Source organism: Sciurus vulgaris (assembly GCF_902686455.1).
Source record: "Sciurus vulgaris genome assembly, chromosome: 7".
Lineage (NCBI taxonomy): Eukaryota > Metazoa > Chordata > Mammalia > Rodentia > Sciuridae > Sciurus > Sciurus vulgaris.
The window spans coordinates 104,562,693-104,586,389 of NC_136467.1; the positions used below are offsets into that span (position 1 = coordinate 104,562,693).

General features: G+C 39.0%; 1 protein-coding gene across 1 annotated transcript in view; it reads left to right on the forward strand.

Annotated features, from left to right (window-relative positions):
* The window catches only part of GCLC (glutamate-cysteine ligase catalytic subunit), a 47,262-nt gene extending 25,088 nt beyond the window's left edge, over positions 1–22,174 (forward strand). The window contains exons 2-16 of the mRNA XM_079147638.1: positions 1,225–1,337; positions 2,408–2,590; positions 7,130–7,243; positions 8,894–8,952; positions 9,055–9,188; positions 13,875–13,949; positions 14,414–14,530; positions 15,314–15,452; positions 15,873–15,985; positions 16,485–16,577; positions 16,879–16,983; positions 19,984–20,065; positions 20,142–20,245; positions 20,318–20,438; positions 21,491–22,174. Coding sequence (XP_079003764.1) covers positions 1,225–1,337; positions 2,408–2,590; positions 7,130–7,243; positions 8,894–8,952; positions 9,055–9,188; positions 13,875–13,949; positions 14,414–14,530; positions 15,314–15,452; positions 15,873–15,985; positions 16,485–16,577; positions 16,879–16,983; positions 19,984–20,065; positions 20,142–20,245; positions 20,318–20,438; positions 21,491–21,702 — 1,764 coding nt within the window. The 3' untranslated portion in view covers positions 21,703–22,174. The remainder of the gene's footprint in view (positions 1–1,224; positions 1,338–2,407; positions 2,591–7,129; positions 7,244–8,893; positions 8,953–9,054; positions 9,189–13,874; positions 13,950–14,413; positions 14,531–15,313; positions 15,453–15,872; positions 15,986–16,484; positions 16,578–16,878; positions 16,984–19,983; positions 20,066–20,141; positions 20,246–20,317; positions 20,439–21,490) is intronic.
* The last annotated feature ends 1,523 nt before the right edge of the window (positions 22,175–23,697 follow it).

Consider the following 23,697-nt stretch of genomic DNA (forward strand, 5'->3'; position numbering starts at 1 on the left):
CTGAGCCACAACCCCAGTCCCCAGAACAGTCTCTTAACCATTAAACATTACCATTCCTCTGATGGGGATGGCTGACTCAGATGCCTTCCAAGACCTGGCAGGTACATATAAGTAAGGGAACAGGCACTGCACACCATAGTGTGCATCCCTAGAAGAGAATACTCAGTCCCAGACTGCAGCTGAGTGCTTGCCTCCACGGCCATGTTTTTATAGCAGGAATCTGGGTTTACATGAGATGTGTCAGGGAAATATTGTACATAATATTTCTTATCTTGTGAATCTAGGCCTGGTATGCCTGTAGGGCCCCACTTTGCCAACTCTCTACAGTCACTGTCTTGGTGCCTTGTGCAAAGAATACTTTCAAGTGTTTGCCTGAATAACCCAGTTCTATGTTTTTTCACTTCCTTGTGGATAATGGGTGTTTTATCTGTGTCCCAGGTAGTAATTCATAATTATCACTGTTCATACCAGCTATCATGGTTTAAAGCATGCTATTTCAGGGAAGACAAAAGCAGTTGTACTCTGCCCAGAAAAGTCTTCCACTGGTATATAACTCTCAGTTTTTACCAGAATTCTACCAAGTATTGTTATAAATTCACCAGCACATCCTGCATTGGAATTTTGTACCATCTCAGAAAAGTTGTCTTATTTGTGATGTGCCAAGACCAAATTGTTAGAATCTCTAAAATCTCCACATTGATGGAGTCCACTTTTACAAGTTCAATTTTTTGGAGTCCATTTGGTGGAGTCCACTTGGAGTTCATGTCTAAGAGTGGGATTTGTAGCAGGGTTATTAAAGAATTTGCTGGTGCCATCTCCCTCAAACCGAATGACCACATTACCACTCTCCTAAACTAGAGAAGGCCAATTGAAGACACAACTTCTTTACAACCTCAGTTTACAGTATCTTAACTTCAAACATTTTGAAGTAGAATTTGCCAAAAGGGAACATCTTGACCTTTCTATAGGACATTAAGTAGAATAGGGAAAAGAAGGGCTCAAAGAATGAGTCCTTGTCCTCAAAGCCTCTATTGACTGACCATCTTTTGCACGTTTTCATCTTATGCAAATGAGCCTTATTATATGCTGTAGTATGAAGCAAATGGGACTATCTCAAGTGTGAATCCTTCCAACCTTCACATTTCCCTGCCTTTATTTCTAATGGTCAGCTGAACGTGAGTCTGGAAAAATGTTAGTCTTTCTCACCATTATTATTTCCAATAGGTGGAATACATGTTGGTATCATTTGATCATGAAAATAAAAAGGTCCAGTTGGTCCTGTCTGGAGAAGATGTTCTTGAAACTTTACAAGAGAAGGGGGAAAGGACAAACCCAAAGTAAGTTGATATGCTGAGGCTTAGTGTTTCTGAGACTAGAGCTACTAAGACAGCATCTTTTCTCAAGATTTACAGAAGGCAGATGGCACAGCAGTTAAGAGCACAGGCCCTGGTTCTAGGTTGCCTGGGTTTCAATACTAATTCTTCTGCTTGATAACTGACTAACCTTTTAACAGAGAGTTATTTAACCTCTCTGTGTCTTAGTTTTCTCATCTATAGTGATAATACCTACATCTGAAATGTTGGGATTAAATTTGTTAATATTTCAAAATACTTAGTACATTAAGCTAAACATTCTGTTTACTACTGTTAAATGCTTTTTAAGAAATGCATTCCTGAAACATAATTGGGATCACACACTATAGTGCCAGATAAAACTTGCAGATGGGTTTTGTTTGGCTGGTATGATGTTTTTAAAACATTTGTTTAAGAGCATAAAGAGCTGAGAGAGTGTATACTCTCTATTTCTTCTCCATAGTTTTTGGGACGCTGTTAAAAAAAAAAAAAAAAAAAAAAAGTTCAGACTCCACATTTAAAACTAAAAGCCCTTAGTTTCAGTTTCGTTCAGGCCTCAGTTCCATTCCTGCAGAGTAAATTAGCTTTGTTCTGTACAGCAAATGAGGGCCCTGAGTATGTTTTCAGTTACTTATAAATATTTTGAACTCAATACTTTTTGATCCTTATGTAGTTGAAAGGCTATAGAAAAATTAACAGCCTTATAATTATGAGTTCTTGGCTTTGTTTATACCTGATGGTTTTCTTTGGGGGTGGGGGGTAGACAGGAATTGAACTCAGGGGCACTGAACAACTGAGCCACATCCCCAACCCTGTTTTGTATTTTATTTAGAGACAGGATCTTACTGAGTTATTTAGTGCCTTGCCATTGCTGAGGCTGGCTTTGAATTCTGAATCCTCCTGTGTCAGCCTCCTGAGCCTCTGGGATTACAAATGTATGCCACTGTGCCTGGCTATGGCTTTCATAGTTTTTAAAGCATCTTTAAAAACCTATAAAAATTAACTAGACTTCTGCAAAAGGATAAGATGAAATTAAAACTATTTCTCCTTTGTAGCCATCCTACCCTTTGGAGACCAGAGTATGGGAGTTACATGATTGAAGGAACACCTGGGCAGCCCTATGGAGGAACAATGTCTGAGTTCAACACAGTCGAGGATAACATGAGAAAACGCCGGAAGGAGGCTACTTCTGTACTAGAAGAAAATCAGGCTCTTTGCACTATAACTTCATTTCCCAGGTTAGTTCCCACATTAACATGTCCAAGCAGTTGTATTAGAGCTTTAGGTTATTAGGAAAGCAAATTGTTACCCTAAAGCATGTCACCTTTTTCTCATACTTTACAGACAGTTCAGACTTTATGTATCACCGTTTTGAGTATACTGTCCCATTGGAGCTGTAGCAAAAGTTAAACATCACCTTTGGTCACTGGGTGGCAGCCTTACAGGATGCTGTGATGAGAGCACTGTCTGGGCTTGGTGGGAGAGGCGGTGTGATGACTGCCTGGCGGTGTAGAGAGAGCGCATGTCTGCTGAGCACTTCTGACTGTCAGGTGCTCTTCTCGCTAGACCGTAGCAGTCACTCCCTCATGCACTTCCAGAAAGGACCATTTGCCCTCTATTACGTATCAGAGCAGTCTTGGCCATGGAAACCAACCCCCCCAAAACGCTTCTGAACTTGGAGAAGGTGAGCATTCTTTCACAATCTGATCATAAATCAGATTTATGATCGGGTAGAACTGCATTCTTACATAGAGGTGCTCTATTTAATAGGTAGGTTATTCACGCACCTCATTCTAAGCTGAGAACATGCCAGAGCAGTACTGGAGGACATCAGAGGGTCACCTGTGCCCACAGTGTACTGTGGGTGTATCTTCACTATTAACAAGATGAGTCATGATTGGATATGGTGTTGAGAAGACAACTTAGTTAGGGTTTGTCATCAGATCTAGTTATAATTGAAAGTATTTAAAAATAAATGTATTAGTGAAATCATGTTCTCATCTTAGAATGAGGTGCATGAATATCCTATTAAACTCAGTAATATCCTATTAAACTCAGTAACTCTGTAAGAATGAAGTTGTACCTGATCATAAAGCTGACTCGTTTGTGCTAGAGATCTGCCAGATTGTGAGAGTAAACTCACCTTTTCAGAGTTCAGAAGAGCTTTAGGGCTTGGTTTCCACGGCCAAGAGTATTTTGAGCTATTTTAATACCTCATTTTTCTTTTGGCAAATATCTGTAATGAACACAGACTTTCAGAGTCATACAGTTGATCTTAGAGGGACATTTAAATAGGAACCTTTTTTTATTAATTTAATTTTGTTTGAGTTTTTTGAAAACTTTTTTAGTTGTTGATGGACCTTTTTTGAAAATTATTTTTTAATTTTAATTGTAAATGGACACAATACCTTTATTTTATTCATTTGTTTATGTGGTGCTGAGAATCAAACTCAGTGCCTCACACATGCTAGGCACTTTGCCACTGAGCCATTTCTTAGTTTTTGAGGTGGGGTCTCACTGTGTTATTCAGATTGGTCTCAAACCCATGGACTCCAGTGGTCCTCCCCACCTCAGCCTTCTGTATAGCTGGGACTACAGGCAAATGCCACCATGCCCAGCCGAAATTTAATTTTTTAAGATCTCCATTGTAACATCGAAATACAGTAGTTGAAACCTTAAGTAGATCCGCAGACACCTATAATCCCAGCTACTTGGAAGGTTCTGGAGGGAGGATGAAAAATTTAAGGCCAACCGGAGCAACATAGCAGGACCCTTTTTAGAAAGTAACACCTCAAGAATTATCTCTTTTATGTGATTCCTTCATTCCACTTACAACTGCCCTTTCCTGTCCTCCCCCGCAAAAAAAAAAAAAAAAAAAAAAAAAAAAAAAAAAAAAATTTTCAAGGGTAGATAGGTGTTTTTTGGTAGCAGTTGGCACATTTCTTTGTCCTAATGCCATGTACTAGGCCCCAGGTGCCTGCTCCACACCAACTTCAGGCAGAGTGGCCATGCCCCAGGAATGAAAGCAGACAGGCTGTGCTTTGTGGAAATGGGGGAAAACAGATTAAATACCCCCACATTTGATGAGTGTAAAATTGGGGAGGGCTGTGAGAGAGAGATGTGGAGCCCAGGAAGTATGACATGATGAACTCTGGGATGGAGGAAGGTTTCTCTGAGGGAGGGTGACTGAAGTGATATGTCCAAAGCTCTAAGAGGAGTTTCACAGGAGTGGGGAGCAGAAAAGTGTCCTAGGGAAGGGGAGTGACATACAAGTTCAGGGATAAGCCAGGCAAGTTGGTAACTGGAAAAAAGCAAGTGAACTGGTGTGACCAGGAAGCTGAGGATGAAGTGCAAGTGTGGTAGGGTAAGTGGGTAGTTGGTGGCCAGATCAGGTTAGCTGAGAATTTCGATTGTCATTCTGAAAGCAGTAGGAGGCCCAAGAAGGTGAGGTTGGGTGGAGAGTATCACATTTTTGCTTCTCAGTCCTCCTGTGGGTTGTAGCATGAGAATGACTGTGGAGCATGTGCCAGGGCTTACTAGGAGGGGAATAAGAAGGAACACAGTGGTGGTGTGGATAAGGGTGGTGAAGGAGATGAAAACAGTGGATGGATCAGAATATGGCAGAGTCAGCTAATTGACCGGAAGAGAGAAGAGGTGTCAGGGCTATTATTGCAGGTAATTATTGTGAAAACCTTAGAATAACAGAGTTTTGGCCAAGGAGCAGGCTACAGATGTTACTTGACCACTTTAGTGAACTTGAAAATTCAGGATCTTAAATTTTTCCTTTTTCCCAGTTAAAATTAATAGCATTATACATTTTGCTTAGTGAAATAAAGCAGATAGGAAACTGTAACACAAACCAGAATTTTTTATTTTGAAATTTAAGAATATGTAATTTTTTATTTGTTTCATAGCACTGGGGATTGAACTCAGTGGTGCTCTGCCACTGGGCTACATCCCCAACCCTTTTTATTTTTTACTTTGAGAAAGAGTCTTGCTAAGTTGCCTAGGCTGGCCTCAAAATTGGAATCCTGCTGCCTTAGTCTCCTGAGTAGCTAAAATTGCAGGAGTGCGCCACCACACCCAGCCAGAATGTATAGTATTCACGAGTAATGCTGATGTTTCTTTCTGGGACACAAAGTAAAGCATTTGGTTAAGTCCCACTGTGTCTATTAGCTCAATGGAGAATAGCTCATTGAAGTTGCTCTTTTAAAAAAGTTGGCTTCTTGAGCCATTGTGATGGGAGAATTGAGACAGAGGAATAGATTTTATTGTAAAATTTATAATTTAAAAAATTTAGCCATATGTATTAGAATGGATGATATTTTGAGACTTGTAAACAAAATAATAATTATTAGTGATTTAGTTCTTAGAAACCTCACTTTGACAGTGAATAATAAAGTTACAGGAGCAAAAGAGAAAGGAATGCTCTGTTTCAATGTAAGCAGTGAGATTTTCTCTGTAGAGGCAAAGCTCTGTAGTGTGGAACAATAGTCCGAAACAATAGTCATGAGACTATTTAAATAAACTAAACAAATAAAATGAAATTCTGACTACTGCATCATGCTGGCCTCATTTCAGATGCTCAGTAGCACTTGTGACTGGTAGTCTCCACCTTGGTTTGGACAATGCAGGCGTTAAACATTTCCATCATTGCCAAAAGTTCTGTTGGCCAACACTGGTCTAGAAGGCAGTGCTGTTGGTGTCAGGATCCTGTCCCAACTCTGCCTTCCCCTGCCTGATTTTGTTAGTGAGGAATCCTCCAGATCATTATTGCACTCTCCTAAAAGACTTTTTCTAAAGTTGCAGACTCACAGCAAGTGATGCACAGAATTCTCAGCATCTCTTAAAACTATTTCCCAGATAAAATCAGCCACTTAAGTAGTTGCTTGTAAGGTACATGTAGGCAGCCAGTAGGTACCTTAGAAAAGGTAGAGGTTAAAGATTATGTGTGGGCTAGTTTGGCCCTCAAGCCAAAAGTTTCCTACACTGATCTAAAACCCTGACAAGAGCCTGCCTTGTTTTGCTTTCACTAATCTTGTTGGTCTTTTCCCTCCCTCATAGCACACTTAACATTGACCTTATAGTTCCAAACTGGGAAGAACCGGTAGCTTTACTGCAAGTGAGGTGGAATTTGAGCTTTACACTTAGGAACAAATTTGGAGCCTCATTTTTCTACATTGAAATTAGAGTTGTTCTTGAGGTCAAGTAATATAATAGGTTGGGTTTTAGACTTAAGAGTGAGCTCTTGTGGGTAGATGGGGACACCAGAGACACTGCCTGACCTTGAGGACTTCCTAAGAAGCCATACAGAAGCAAAAACCTGGAGACCATCTCCAGATTCAGATGCAGCCTATCAGGAGGTTGAGGCAAGTGGTGTACAGGCTCAAAAGATAACCTGAGTTTAGCTGATCAGGGACACCGAGGAAGTGTGTAGGGGCACCTGTAACCAGAGACAATGTCACCAAGGGGAGTAACTTTCATGCTGTCAGTTCTCAGAAAAACCTAAACAAATGTTACAGAGATGTTGAGTGAGTGGAGACTCATAAAGTCACTGATGGGCTGCAGTCATAAAAGCAGATCCTGAAGCAAGATGTTGAAGAACAGGGAATGTTGGTACAAAGGCCCAGCACTTAAAGGCATTGCTCTTTTGCTAGACCCTCCAGAAGGAAATAATAGAAATAAGGTGTTTTTAACAGATTCAAATTATGGCAAGACTACAGGCAGTTAATTCCTAAAGACAAATCTTATCTATTCAGTTCTTCAATTTGTTGTAGATTAGGCTGTCCTGGGTTCACACTGCCTGAGTACAAACCCAACCCAATTGAAGGAGGAGCTTCCAAGTCCCTCTTCTTTCCTGATGAAGCAATAAACAAGCACCCCCGCTTCAGGTGAGTATGTCTGTTGAAATGCCCCTCACTTAGACTCTGCCCTCTGAGAGACAGTATTAGCCTGGGAATCCCCTTTGAGCTTTCTGAATTCTACTCCTTTCCTTAGTCGCAGAGAAGGCAGCAGACATGCATCTGCTCACGCCTCAGAAGCCAAGACTACTTGAGTGTTGGCTTCTTGCATCCAGGTTTGATTTGTTTTCCAAGTCATCTTAAAATGCGTAAGTTTAGCTGCTGTCCTCTTTTAATGAGCAGATTGTTTTCAGTCCTAGTTCTGTAAACAAACTGATTTGGGGTATTCCTATCTTTCCTCCATAAGTTGTCACCAGGAGCTGTGTCTGCTTATCTCATTCTGTTTCCCATGACAATAAGGCAAAACCTGTACACCACCTGGTATATATTAAGAGGCACTCTCTTCCTTCTGTTTTGCTAACTTCTAGCTCTGTTAGTTTGTAATTTTTCACTGTGTGTGTGTGTGTGTTGCTGGGAATTGAACCCAGGGCCTCACATATGCTGAGCACATATTCTAACATTGAGCAACAGCCTGCTCTTCGGAGTTTAATTCTTAAGTTTTTAAATTGCTTCAGGAACTACACCAACTTGGCTTTGTATCTTAAGTACTTGATTATCTTGAGGAAAGGCTCCTGACCCAGAATTAGGGATGCTGTATTCATTCCTTTAACAGGCATTCATATCTGCTATGTGCAGAATCTTTTGTGGGAGATAGATTTTATGAACATAGTTTCCAACTTAAAATGTTGTCATGTGTTTAAACAGGCATAAAAATATTCATCTGCAAGAAAAGATAGATTATAACAGATGTTGAAAGATGGCAGTACCAGAGATCCTCCTTGGATAAAGGGAGGTGATTCTGACTGAGGGGATCAAAGCAGGGTTCACGGAAGAGGTGGTGTTTAAGCTGAATCAATCAACACCTCCAGTAGAAGCATAATGCAAGCCATAAATGTAATTATAAATTTTCTAGTAATCATGTTAAAATTAAAAATAGATGAACATAATTTTATAAAATATTTTATTTAACCCAGTGCATCCAAACTGTTATTTCAACATGTATTGGATGTTTTTCAATTATTAATGAGAGTTTTTACTTTCTTTTTTGTTCAGACTCTGATGTGTATTACTCTCATAGTATTTTCAGTTAGGGCAAGTCACATCTCAAGTACTCGGTGGCCAGAAGCGCCTCGTAGCTTCTGAATTAGACAGACAGCATGGTCCTCAAGGTTGGGGTAGAGGAACAGTAGGCATTGGGCTCCACACATGCCTTGGGAAATGAGTACATAAATTTGGCTATAATCTTTGTAGTAAATGTGGTAAGTGTTAGAAACAGAGTGAATCAGACCATGCAGACCTTGAACACTTGAGCTTGATTTGGTGAATAACTAGAGTCTTAGAAGCACAGGGTTGAGCAGGGGAGAGAATGACATTCTCAAGAGCCAAGGAGTTAATATAATGCGAAACCTTCTTTCAGAAAGTCCCTTTAGACTAGTATCTTGACTGATGCATTTTCTGTAGGATTATCTTAGAGTATTAGTTTGAGGTAGGATTTTATTCCATTCATTTGTACATGGTCAAACTCTGTGTATACGTTGGATCTTAGGTAACCAATTTATGACATTCGGTTGTCTGTTTTAGTACCCTAACGAGAAATATTCGGCATAGAAGAGGAGAAAAGGTTGTCATCAATGTACCAAGTAAGTCTATAAAGGGGAGGTGGTATGGGAGAGAGACTTGTTCAGTTGTTTATTCCTGACTCTCACCATTTCCTTTATTTTTCCCCCTAATTAATAATACAGTATTTAAGGACAAGAACACACCATCTCCATTTATAGAAACATTTCCTGAAGATGATGAGGCAGCAAAGGCTTCCAAGCCAGATCATATTTACATGGATGCCATGGGATTTGGGATGGGAAATTGCTGTCTTCAGGTATTGTTTCAAATCTATGGAGAGGCAAAATGTCCTCATCCATTTCTATTTATTTACTTCTTTTCTTTATATATGCATGTCTCCTGTTTTAAAAATCACATTTTAATTAGGTTGAAATAGCAGCTGGTATGCCTTTCTGGAAAGTAATGAGATTGTTTTAATAAATTAATTTAAATTCTTGACCAAGAATCCCAGAGTCTGCAGTTCACCACAAAGGTATATAGTTGTTAATTAACTTAAAATGCAGAGCATCTCTGATCTTTGTCTGCATTTTCTTTGTATGTCTAATTTTTACTGCCACCTAATGGCAGGCTGGTGAGGTGGTTAACCATGGCTCAAACCTCTGATTTCTGAAAATGAGCTGAGATGGAAATACTCCAGTGAATTTGTGATATAAAGGAAAGACTGTTTGGACTTTTAAGTTTTTGTATTCATGCAAAGCTACCCAGTGGTATAAAATGAATAAATATTTAGCAGCCTGTGTTTGCCTTGCCTTGGCTAGATTACACAGGAGGTAAAATAGCCCTTCTCTGTTTGCTCATTTAAATTTTTTCCTGGATCTGATTGAGTTACTGATGCTCCTGACAGTGATTGTGCCCAGGTCACTGGACCCAGGGAGGGAGATCACAGAGCCTGTCACACACAGGTTTGCAGTTAGTTGTTGGCTCTTACCACACAGGTATTTGGATGACTCCCCTCACTTCTTCTGGCTCAGTTTTCTCAGTTTTCTCAATTTTCAGTTGAAAGAAGGGTTTACATTAAGACCCCTTCTAGGTCTTACTCTGTTTTATTTCATTGCTTTTATTAATAAATACTTGTTTTTGGTTTTAATTTGATTAAAATCGTGGTGTAGCAGGAGTAAGAAGTTGTACAAAGCATTAATTTTCAAATTGAGAATTTTGAATTTTGTTCAATGTTTGTTGTCTAGGGAGATTTTTCTCCAGTGGTAATTACTTCAGTTGATGAGAAAGTCTTTAGGGGTCCACGGTAGTGCAAAACCTGATGGCTCTCAGCATGACAGCCAAGAAACCCAGCTTTCCTCTCATTTCAGACAGCTGCAGCACATCACATATCTTCTTGCCCATACCTCCAATGTGTTTATTTTTAAAACTGTGTAACCCAACTTAAATGTGCAAGTCAGATTTCTCCATGCTGATTATGATTAACATGGACAAGCATAAGGGTTTTTTGTTTTTGTTTGTTTTGTTTTCCTTCTCTCTTTTCCTGACACATATGGCATAGGATTTGTGGCATAAGCTTCTAAACAAACATAGGCCAGTAAGTCTCCTTACAAATGGTTTCGCCTAACTTAAAAAGAGATCCTTTGACTTTTAACTGCATATCTGCTTTCCTATCTTAATTGCAAATATTTCTGAAGAGAGCCATTAAGCTCAGGCACTTACAGTGTGTAGCTTTAAAATTGTGTTAGTGCTTTCCAAGTACCATTACCTTTTCTTGGTTTAATAATAACCAGGGTGTTCAGCCAAGGACAGCACAGTTGCTCTCATAGAGTTCCAAAGGTGTATTCTTTCCCTTGAAACTCTGTATTTGTACAAATGAATGTGCCCTAATGATAGGTGGTAAACATTTTCATTGTGTGAAGATACAGTTCTCTAACCAATTTAAGCTTTGTCATGAGTTTAGTATTAAGCTTTCTTTTTTCCCAGTGACCTGTCCCGTTTCAATACTCCATTCAGAAAGATGATTAACACACATAATGTTTAGTATGTGCCAAATGAGAAGAATTCCACAAATAAGCCACAGAAATAGATGCTTTGTACCTCATAAGCAGAACAGGAAAAACTGTTTATCATAGTTAAGCAGCAAAATAATAATAATAATTTCAAAGTAATTATTTTTTTTAAATGGTACTAGGAATTGAACCTGTGCTATTTATTTTTTGTTTTGAGAAGGGTCTCACTAAGTTGCTGAAGCTGGCCTCAAACTTGTGATCTTCTTGCCTCAGCCTCCTGAGTCACTGGGAATACAGGCATGTGCCACCACACCTGGCCTTACAATAATTTTTAAAGGTTAATGGAAGAGTTACTGTACAAAATACAAAAGCACTTTAACTACAAAATTCCTAGTAATTGTTGGGCTCTTCATGAATTATTTAATAAGTTCCTGACATGTTATGATGGGTTTTTTTCTGCCTCAGAAAATCATGTGGCTTCAAAAACTTTAGAAAAGGTTTCTGGCATCCACTTTTCACAGTTCCCCCTTTCACTCCTCTTGCCAATTTCCTAGTGACATTGAGTCTCTTCTTATTTATATGATGCTTTAAAGGTCATCAGAAGGCCAGGTATGATAGTGCACACCTATAATCCCAGCAGCTCAGGAAGCAGAGGCAGGAAGATCACAAGTTCAAAGCCAGCCTCATGAATGTAGTGAAACCCTGAGCAACTTAGTGAGACCATGCCTTTAAATAAAATATAAAAAGGGCTAAGGATTTGAGTCAGGAATTAAGCACCCCTGAGTTCAATCCCTGGGACAGGGGAAAAAAAAAAAGAGACACCAGAAGCCAAAACTGTTCATGTAGTCATACCTTTTTAAGTTTTAAACTTTTTTCTTTCTGCATTAAAACCATCATTTTGATGATGCCCTGTTTAATTTGATGAACTTGTTACATCAGTTCCATAGTAAGTAGTTACTAAATGTACTTAAAGTAACTAAAATAACTAAGTCACTGGTGTAAACTGACCTATCAAACTCCATTTGCTAATTTTCTTAAGCATACTTTTCTAGGGTTGGCTTTTTCAGGATTTGCCTAGGAATTCACTAATGTGCCCTAAGCCGGCTCAGAGAAGCCAGTCAAAAAACACAGGAAAGAAAAACTGTTTATCATAGCGTCTTTGAAAAACCAAGAGGAGTAACTAACACATTCTAAAATATCATGAAAAGGACCTAAATAAACTAAGAAGTGTATTCAACAGAATTCTTCAGTCAGAATACTTCAACATTTAGGTATTTGAAGTCTCTATTCCCTGTAAATTTGGCCCTTTAGGATTATGGTTTTCCAGTATCTCAACATGTCTTTGCCGCTGTGTTCCCTTTAGTACCTCTTTCCTTCTTAATACTCAGTTAATTTAATAAATATTTTTTTAAAGCAGTAAGTGAGTGTCAGACACTGTCCCAACAGACTTGGAATGTTATGGCGAGACAGATCCCTCCTGGTACTTATATTTAAATGATGGGGTCACAACAAACAAATGTATTTTCTTCACTTTCAATGTTCACCACCCACAAATTGGTTTGTTTCTACTTTGCAGAAACTTTTCCTTGCTTTGTCTGTCAGTGACCTAATTGCCAGTCCTCCTTAATCTTTACTTTAACCTTTGAAACTCCTAGATGTCGGTAACATAGCTTCTCTCCATGTTGAATTAATCTGTAATGGCTGGTAAATTATCATTGCTTTTAATGGAAATAAAGTACCAATTTGAGCATTGACATGGGAATTATAGGAAGGTCAAGACATAAAAATTGTTTTTAATTATTTTCTGTAGTCACCATACTGACATAAAATGCAATTATAATTTAGCAGGTATACTGATGAGTCACAGAAGTTATCTGCTCTATAAAGCAAAGATGGAACATAGCTGAAACTATTGGAACTAATGGGTTGAGATTGTGAACATTAACTCATTTAGCTGCCGTTATTTTAGCTCTTAAGCTTCTAAACACCAACATTGAATTTAAGCTTTTATTACTTAATCATAGTAGCGGAAAAAAGTAAAACAGTTCCAAATTTGCAATATGAAAAATAACGTTAATACAAACACAGTTTGTGTTCCTGCCCCTTCTACCACCACCACCACCCTTTCCCATGGGAAGGGCATGTTTTGGTTTCCTTTGAGTGAGTATTTTAGAGGATTTGTGCTCACCAATTGCGTGATCTTTAGGACACTAACTTACATGGGTCTCCTCATCTTCAGAACATGATCTGGCCCTGTTCCCCAAGTACTACTTCAGCTCTGATTTTTCCCCGGGCAACATCCCTGGAGACCCAGGCACTCGCAGGACCTCTAGCTGTCTGTCTCCTTAGATTCGTAAGCTCATCGTGTCATGGCATCCCCTTCTGTGTAACCTTTTCTTCCTGTATGTACTGGGAACACATCAGCCAAAACCTAAGTCATCCCATCACTGACCCATGGTCACCAGAGTCTGCTACTTCGACTTGCATGCTCCTTGGCCAACCTTCCTGCAGCCCTTCTGACTCTTCACTGTCAGCTGCAGAGTTTTAACTGCTTTTCCTTCTTTCTGGTCTTGTCCCCTTCCAAGCTGTCCCCTTCCTGCTACCAGTGTACTTTTGAAGATATTCCTTAGCATCTCCAAATCCCTTTTATATCAAATTTCAGTAAGCCCTCTGCTAAGTGCAGTGATGGGAAGCTGTAGAAGCAAACAATCCAGAAGAGGACATGCCTTGCTGAACTTCACCATGCTATCTGTGTCTGATTTCTGACTTGTTAGTCTGTTTCACTTAGGAACATGGTTTTATATGAGTTGTCCATATACAGCAGAATATGATTAAATACCATTTTCTAGTTAAATTCACCCAAGACAGCATTGAAACAAAACTCCTGTGTTTAACATAGTCATTTTCTCCAGCCATCTTCCTTCTCAGACTTTACTGCTTGCGGAGGATGCTAGTGATTTCTTATTGTTGTTAATAACTTGCATTCTTAACAGGTGACATTCCAAGCCTGCAGCATATCTGAAGCCAGATACCTTTATGATCAGTTGGCCACTATCTGTCCAATTGTTGTAAGTAGAAAGTACATCTTATTTTAAATATAACTTTGTATAAAATAACACCATATATGCAGAATTTGCTGATAGCATACCATTTAAGTCCAGTTAAGACTTCATTCAGAAATGAACTAATTTAAATAGTATGTAGAGTAAAGCTAATGAAGAGTCTAAACTGTAGACTCATACTGTTCCTAGTAAAACATGTATTTGTTAAATAAATGTCAAGGTTGACAGTGGCCATTCTGCCTCTCCCATTAGATCCTCACATTATAGAGAGGATAATTTAAATGAATCCAAGGATTTGGATTGTTCCTGGTGTTTTCACTGATAAAAAAGCAGGCCTAGGTGCATGTGGTAGAACTCTATGTGCATTACATAAACTGATTATTTTTGACCAGGAAATGAGTGCATGTGACTTTTTTCAGCATGTAAATGACACTTTGAACCTGCAGGAGCCGACTTCTGTTTGTTTTTAGATGGCTTTGAGTGCTGCATCTCCTTTTTACCGAGGCTATGTGTCAGACATTGATTGTCGCTGGGGAGTGATTTCTGCATCTGTAGATGATAGAACTCGGGAGGAAAGAGGACTGGAGGTGGGAATGATTTTTCCTTAATTGCTCGTTTAAATCAAGCAGCTGAAATGGGTTATTGTAACCACTTGCAATTTTGAAGTCTCCCTTAAATTTTTATCTGTGGAGTGGATTAGGGTCACACATGGGAAGAAATATACTGTCTTTGTTTTGGGGTGAATATGTGGAGAAAGTGATTGGGCTTGGGTGGGGAGTCAGTTTTTATCACTAGTTGAAATCTATATTTGTTTTATTTAAAAAAAAATAGTACTTCTGGTTTTCTATATTTTGGAAGTCAATGCTGATGGCTACTTTTACCAAAAGGCTTCTGGGTGTTACATACAAGATGTCCTCTATGGAAGTGCAGTTTGCTGTCAGAGATGGTTTTTCCATATACAGGGTCAGACTTTGCCTAGTAAGCACAGTTAGTACCTCTTGTTTGCATATTGAACTGTTAACACTGCATCACTCCAAATAAAAGTGTGCTTCACCAACACCTATGGATATCTTTAAAAATAGGTACTCAGTCCCCTCCTAGACTGAGTAAATGGGAATCCCCAGAACTGGGACCTGGGATGGGAACGTGGGTGTTTTCAAAGGAACCCCCAAAATGATTCTGATGTTCTCAACCAGGGCTGTTCTGCTGTGGTCTTTATGTAATTATCACAAATTACTGAACATGCTGTCTATATAGAAGTAAACATTTTTATATTTTTGTGATGTGTAAAATATATTTGTATATAATTAGTTGAGATATTAATTTCCAGATCATTTTTGTGGCATTCATTCATATTTTTATTATTTTAGCCACTGAAGAAGAATAATTATAGGATTAGTAAATCCCGGTATGATTCAATAGACAGCTACTTATCTAAGTGTGGTGAGAAATACAATGACATCGACTTGACCATAGATAAAGAAATCTACCAGCAGCTGCTGCAGGAAGGTGAGTGTTCCTTCTCTTTTTCTAGGTTCGATTGTACGCCTTTTGTCTTCAAAACTTCTTTTCTGACTCGTGGTCTGGTTTCTATTTTTAGTGTGAAGTCTCTAACTTTTCTTATGAGGCTGCTTGTTCCTAAAGTTTCAAGTTCCAAATACTTGTGCGATCTTCTTGACTTTTAGCAAAAGGAACTTACTTTGGAGCTCTGTATCTAGGTCCACACCAGTGCCCCAGCAGGCATTGTGTAAGTAATGAATAAACCTCTGACTCTTCCCCAGTGTCTGTAGGATAAAGTCCTGGGCCAGGTGAGAATTCTGAACAATCCAGCCATTTCCTAAACTTCTAGACACCCCTTCTTCATACTGTGGACTTAGAAAAAGTGGTGTCTTATGCTTTGTAGTCAGTCCTATTGCTCTGTCTTTGCAGGCATTGATCATCTCCTGGCCCAACACGTTGCCCATCTCTTTATTAGAGACCCGCTGACTCTGTTTGAAGAGAAAATACATCTGGATGATGCCAATGAGTCTGACCATTTTGAGGTATTGCTTCTTTTTTAAATGTATTTCACTTCACGAACCAAGAGAAGTTTTCTTAGCTATGAGGAATCAGTGACAATAGAAATCTCATATACCTTTCGTTACCTAGTGTAGTGAACAACCAACAATAATTAGTTGGTTTTAAGTATTCTTATCTTTTGACTTAGAGTTGTTCTGTGATTGTACATTTTTTTGTTTGATACTTTCTTGTTTGCCTAGTAATTAAAAAAAAATTCAAACATACTACACAAAAAGTAACCTGGTCAGTTACTTCAGTGCTGCATCTATCACTGACTTTTATTAAACATCTGCTGTTTTATTTACTAACAGGTCACACTCAAGAAAATCTTAAATTCTATTTTTTGGTATTTGTAAATTGAAAAGTATTTGACATGGACAATGAATAATTTTCTTCCCTACTTAAGTATCAAATCATGGTAATGTTTTCCTGACTTTATAGACAGTTAATTTTATCCTCTGTGTTTTTGTTTTGTTTTTGTAGAATATTCAGTCCACAAATTGGCAGACAATGAGATTTAAGCCCCCTCCTCCAAACTCAGACATTGGATGGAGAGTAGAGTTCCGACCCATGGAGGTGAGATGGGTGCATCGGCAGGAACTGACCTTAAGCTCTCTTCTGACTGCTTGTCCCTCTTCTGGTACTCTTGCCATAGGCTCTTAAGTTTCTTATAAGGCAATAGAAATTGAGAATGTGCCGGTTAAAAGTGAGTCCAAAAGCTAAGGAAAGTTGATTTCTGAGCATATAAGTGGAAAGGGGTTTCCGGCCTAGATGGGGAAGGATGGGTGGAATACTGTGATCTGAAGAGGGACTGGGGTGAAGGAGGAACAGGGCTGGGTTGTTAGTTCATAACATCTCTGAGCTTCTGCTTGTCTAGGTGCAGTTAACAGACTTTGAGAACTCTGCCTATGTGGTGTTTGTGGTCCTGCTCACCAGGGTGATCCTATCGTACAAATTGGATTTTCTCATTCCACTGTCAAAGGTGAGGATGTGTTTCATTACAGTCCTGGATGTAGATACCTGCATTTGTATTTGCTCATTTATTTCCAGTCTTACCCTTCAGGATGAAATGCTCTTTTCTTTTTAAATCTAAGCCTTATTTCTAGAGGCCTTCATTCAAGACAGTGGCTGGAGGCAGCCCTACAAATTGGTTTTATCTACCCAAGAACCCATTTGTATGACGAAGTTAAAATTAGGATGGAAGGGAAAGGGTAGTTGTTAGAGTGCAGGAAAGGTTTTCCTCATTTGAACCAAACTTGTCTGGAATATGTACATGGCATTTGACTATCAGAAAAATAAACTGGAGTTAATCAGGCCCAACCCAGCAATGACCAAAGAAGGAGCTTCCTGGGGCAAGTTTCCCAGCAGAACCTTCGAGGCTGTGAGGCAGCAAAGCCAAGTGCCCAGGGGCAGTTGCAGAGGAAGTTGAGTTGTTGTATCTCTGGGGCCCATGCCTCTTGGCACAAGAAGGGCAGAGAAGAAGCAAAGCGGCCCTGTCACAGCAGCCATAGAGGGAAGCATGAAGCTGTTCAGCTCCAGCCTTTGCCCCATGAAAACCTGCTCTGGTCCCCTCACAAGGGGCTTGCTGGCTTGCGCCTGTCCCCTCTCACATACACCTTGAGTTTGTCACACCCAGGCAGGAGGTAGCCTGCAGAGTTCTGTGGGCCTGTGTTGCCCCAGGAAAGAGTCCTTGTCAGCTATCAGCCCAAGCTCTTTATTTTTATTAATATGAGTAGATGTCTGAAAGACAACAGAAAGTTGAGAACCATCAGCAGCCTTAATGAGAAGGTCCAACCAGGCCTCTAGGGATACTGTCCTCAATAAAATAGTTAATTTAAGAAGCTGGAAAGAGTTCATAAGGAAATTCTGATTAGTGCACTCAGAAAATTCTATGGAAAGGGTTTATCCATAAAATAAATAAGCTCTATGGACCAAAGAGTTTTTGAACCATAAAAGTTCCACACACTTTTAAAACTCAGTGTGCTCTCCAGTAAAGCAGGGGGTTGCCAGGGTCAGTTAGTGACTTCAGAGACAAAATTCTTAAAATTGTGGAATAACCAAATCATGAAGAATTGCACTATAAAGTATCAATGTTTGTGTAATAATTTAGAAGAGAAGATTGGGTTTATACAGAAGAGACGTGAGATTTACAGAAATCAAGGAAATAGTGGACAGAGTTTTCCCTTAACATAGGAGTCCATAAGAATGAGACAAAAGATTTGGGGGTGAGGGATGGTACTTGCGATTGAACTCAGGAGCATTCTACCTCTGAGCTATATTCCCTAACCCTTTTTATCCTATTTTGAGACAAGGTCTCACAAAATTTCCAAGTTGTCCTCAAAGTTGAGATCCAACTGCCTTGATTTCCTTAGTAAATTGAAGTATAGGCATGTGCCACTGCATCAGCAAGACAGAAATATTTGAAGAAGAACCCACATATGAAAATTTCTGGATCTCAAAGACTATACCAACTGTCCAGACAGAATAGAAAATTAGGATACTTGCCAAGGGGGAAAAATAACTCCTTTCAGCATTAAATGTTAGAAGAGATGGAAAGAAGTCCAGAATCCTAAACAGTAAAGAATTATGACTATAGAATTCTCTTTCCAACCAAATTTTCTTTATATTCCAGGTGATTCTAACAAAACTTCATAGGTTAATTTAAGGCTAAAAACATGCCAGAAGTTTTATTAAGCATCTTAGTCTGTTAGGGCTGCTACAGCCATACACGACAGAAATTTATTTCTCACTGTTCTCAAGGCCCAGAAGTTTAAGATCAAGTTCCCAGGAGATTCAGTATCTGGTGATAGTTCACTCTCTAGTTCTTAGATTGCACCTTGTCACTGTGTTCTCACAGATGGAAGGGGTTAGCTAACTAAGCCCTTATGAAAATCTTGGCTTTAAATGTTGTAAAAAGGTGATCGAAGATAAACCAAAGAATCTGAAGAGCAATTGCAAAATATACTTTTAAACAGGAATTTGTGAAAACAAATTAAAACCAGTGGTCCATATGAACTTTTATCAAGATTAAGGAAAAAAAGGAATATCATTCAAAATGAAAACCTTAGAGACAGCCATGGTGGGATTTGAAACTTACGTGAACATATTCCTAGAAGTGTCTAGATTATTCAGAAGGTCCTGTGTGTCTTAAAAATAACAAAACAATAACAACAGGACCCCCCCAAAGTTAATGTGGGAGAACACTTAAGAATCAAGATAGATTATAACAACCATGCTGCTTCAGCCTGCTCCTCTAACTTGTGTCTATTTTTATATTGAGGTTTCACATAAGATAACATTATAGAAAATAAGAGAACACTGAGAATCTTTAAAAGGACTGCTTGGAGGGTCTTAAAAAGTTACTGGAGAAATGGAGAATTTACAAATAAATAGAATATTTTCAGTCTCATGAATGAATCTATGTGACCAGGGCCACCAGGCTAGCAAATAGCACCAGTGACCTTCTGCTCTTGGAGGGCCATAAGCTTATTCCAGGTCTGACAGCCTATTGACCCTTTTGCTCTCCTTACTCAAGTGAAGCAACAAAACCCCAGGGCAGGGAATGGAGAGCACTGCACTAGACGTCGTAGAACTGGACCATCCTGCTTTCATTGTCCTGGACCTTAGGTGAACTGTTGTGCTGTGTAAAGGGAACCAACCAACTGCCCTTTCAGCACTGTCAATTTATGGCACGATAATTCACCAAGGTGCTTTGAAATACAGATTGTCTATGTGAATATAGGTTTTCTTCTTTAAGAAACTTGAATTTTTTTAATCTTTCAATTAAAAGATTTCTTTTAATCTCCCATTGTTATTAAAAAGCACAAACCTGTCATATGATAGTGAGGGACATGCCCCGCGTGGATGAGAGATCTGTCCTCAACCAGGAAGGGCTCAGGGGTAGAGTTCTTACCGGGTGGAACAAGGCTCTACAACCTCCAGTTTTGGTCAAGACTTGGTCATGATTCTTTTTCTCTCTTAGGTTGATGAAAACATGAAAGTAGCACAGAAACGAGATGCTGTTCTGCAGGGAATGTTTTATTTCAGGAAAGATATTTGCAAAGGTATTACATTTTCTCAGATTTCTGGGGTCAGTTTATGCTGTTTCTAGCTGATAAAGCTCTGCCCTCTCCTCGTCAGGTGGTAATGCTGTGGTGGACGGTCGTGGCAAAGCCCAGAGCAGCTCAGAGCTGGCTGTGGAGGAGTACACCCTCATGAGCATAGACACCATCATCAATGGGAAGGTAGGGCTTGTGCAATGCCCGTGGTGTGTTAGCAGTTGGCGGGGCATTCATAATGTGTCCTGCTTCTTATAGGAAGGTGTGTTTCCTGGACTCATCCCAATTCTGAACTCTTATCTTGAAAACATGGAAGTCGATGTGGACACCAGATGTAGTATTCTGAACTACTTAAAGTTAATTAAGAAGAGAGCTTCTGGTATAGTAACTTTATTTCCTTTTCTTTTTCTTAATCTCATAATGTAGGCAGAATCGCAGGCTCCTCCATTATTTGATTCCTGAAAGTACCCTTTAAAGTATACTACATCTTATCCATGCACACTTTTTCACATTTTAAAAACTCTGCAATTGGATATGCCTTATGGTCTTTGACAGTTATAGTTTAAATTAGCAGACTTGGGTTTTTTTTGTTGTTGTTTTGGTTTGGGGTTTTTTTTCCCCCCTTTCCAGCTCATAGAATAGCAAAGTATCTTAAGATACAGTATCTGGGCTGCCTGTTTATCATTTATGTCTAGCCATGTTTGTTGTATATCATCACGGGCTCTTTAATAGGGCTAAGTAACTTTGTAGGTTAAATGAGCTGCACAGCTAAGATGTTCTTCAGCCTTCCTCTATACAGAGTATCCTCAGGATGCTCTTTATTGGTTAGCTTTGGCGAGATGACATTTACAGTGCCTGGCACTGGAGAGCCTCCAGCTATTAATGAAAGTACCATTAATAATCATAATGGCATGTGTATTTTACTAATGTGGTCACAAAAAAGGATCATCTGTAGAAGCCAGTATCACCTCTCCCCCAAATGGTATGTCTGTCAGATTCCCTCTTCATTCACTGTGCTTACTAGTCTTTTATTCTCTCCACCTCTTTGATCAAAGTTTACTCTAGGGACCCTACAGTCCTCTGAGGCATCTCATGACAGCGGCATATGTAGTCTAAACCCTCTGGCCGAGTGGGAGGACACATGGTCTTGTGCTGGCTCCTGTCCCTTAAGAGCTGGCAGTGTCGGCATGTGGGTAGCATCTAACAGGTACCATAGAAACATGATGTAGATGTTCTCATTGCCCATCTGCACCCTAAAATTCTTCCCCTGGAGGAATTCTTTAAACACTATGACAGACATGTTATTCCCAGCCCCTGCCAGGTGGCTATACTGACAGGTCCTGTTTTTACAGAATCATATTTATGCTGGCCACTAAATATCACCTTATTTTTTTAAATATGTCTTTTATGTTGATCTAAATTTTTTTTCAGGTGAACTGATGACGGTAGCCAGATGGATGAGAGAGTTTATCGCAAACCATCCTGACTACAAGCAAGACAGTATAATAACTGATGAAATGAACTATAGCCTTATTGTGAAGTGTAACCAAATTGCAAATGAATTATGTGAATGCCCAGAGTTACTAGGACCAGCATTTAGGAAAGTAAAATACAGTGGAAGTAAAACTGACTCTTCCAACTAAACATTCTGCAGAAAGAAAAATGTGTTACAGTGTGATGGAAAGACTGACTGCAGCCCATGTATATGGTGTGAAGACCAAATGGTAGAAATGCGGTGTTGCCTGGGCCAGAAATTAATTTAGAGACTTCCTTCAGTAGGTAAACCTAGAATTTATACAGTGTACATGTACATAGTAAAGTATTTTTATGATTAACAATGTATTTTAATAACATTGTATCTAAAGTCATTGTGAATTGGCTTGTACATTTTTGAATTCTTACTCTGGAGAAAATACTGTCTAAGCAGTTTTATAAATGTAATGTGCTGATAATTGTACAATACCTGCATTCCAGAGTTTAAAATGTTTACTGTAAATGTTCTTTTAAAGACTACCTGGGACCTGATTCAACAAGATTCACTACCTTACTTTACAGTTTCCTTGTTTTTTTTTTTTTTTTTTTTTTTTTTTTTTTTTTTTTTTTTTTTTTTTTTTTGGTCTTCTTCATTATGTACATAAAATCACTGGAATCCATTGAGGCACCCAGTGGTAATCTTGGATTCCTGGCACCTCATCTGTGATGCAGCTGACCACTTGTTAACCCTGCTGCAAGCTTTCCCCACTGATAGGACCCATTGAACTCTGGTGGCTATTTAAAAAAAACTTTCCTTCTTTGTCTTTTGTTTAAAATTTGCTGATTCAGGCATTAAGTTTAGAGACAACTCTATTGGAGGAAAGGAGCCACCCAGAGTCTCTATGTAGATTTTGGGGGGTGTTTTTTTTTTGTTTGTTTGTTTTTTAAACTAAAAAGCAGGGGAACTCATTTTTCATCCTGTATATATGAGCAGTACTATCAAAAGCAGCATCAGCTCTTCTGTTTGGCTTGTTATGCTGATAGCTACTGTATGCTTAAATTTTCAAATCAATTTATAGTTGTTGAAGTTTGGTTTTGTTATCCTTTCTCTGGTTTTCAGTAAGCATACTGATGAATTTTCTTCTAAAAGCTTATTGTTCCAGAATTTCCCTGCAGATTATTCTGCATATTGCTTACCTTCTCTATAAAACTCATAAAGAAATCATGAAATGCACTAAGTTTTGTGAATCAGGACCCTAAATGTTTAATTGTAAATAATTTAAGTTTAAGATAATTTTTGTTAGAGCTTTCTGTTGAAGTTTCGTTGGCATTTTTACCCCCAGTTTGTTAAAAGTCTTAACTGCTTCATAAATAACTGTGTTAAATTATAGATTATGCAAAACCTTACTGGCACAGATATTTAAAGCGTAATGCTAATTTTAAGAGATTGCAATAAAGCTGCTTCAGCTAAAAAAGCTAAAACTGTTCATGTTAAATACTAGGGTCTGTTCTATATTTCATACATGTATTTTAGAGGATGAAAGAATGTTTTTCCTTTGCAATTCGCTTGTATAAATCAAGTTGTAAAAAGGCAGATAAACTGAAATGTTTGTGGTATGAGGAAATAAAAGAATGGAATTGGGATTCAGAAAAACTCTTGAATGTATGTGAGTTATACAACCACAGATAGCAGTAGAGGTTTTTGTTTTTTTTAACAAAAATTCCATGAACTTGTTTTTTCCTCATAGCAATCTTCAGGTGATTTGAAGGAAGTGTGGTAATAATGGCAAGCAGTGTCCTGTTTCCCTAAATATCCACCCCTGCAGAGAGGAAAAGGCCTTCCAGTGTGGCTGATATACCACTGCTGCAGTGGTTTGACATGGGGATCACTGAGTGACCAGGATGTTGTGTGCACTTGCCAGCTGAAGCTGGAGACAGACTGAGAGTCCGCAAGTACTACAGAGAGCTGTTTCCAACCCATGTCTTTGAATCAATATCTGCAGCCACTCTGCTGCTATCCACACACACAGTTCATGGAATAATGTGTTTCCCTTGGGCAGCTTTCCAGAGCTCTAACTTCTTTATCTGAAGCATCCTAGGGGTGTGCTTATCAAATTGATTGGCATGTGAAGCTCTTGGAGGTATTACTCTGCTCAGTGAGTATG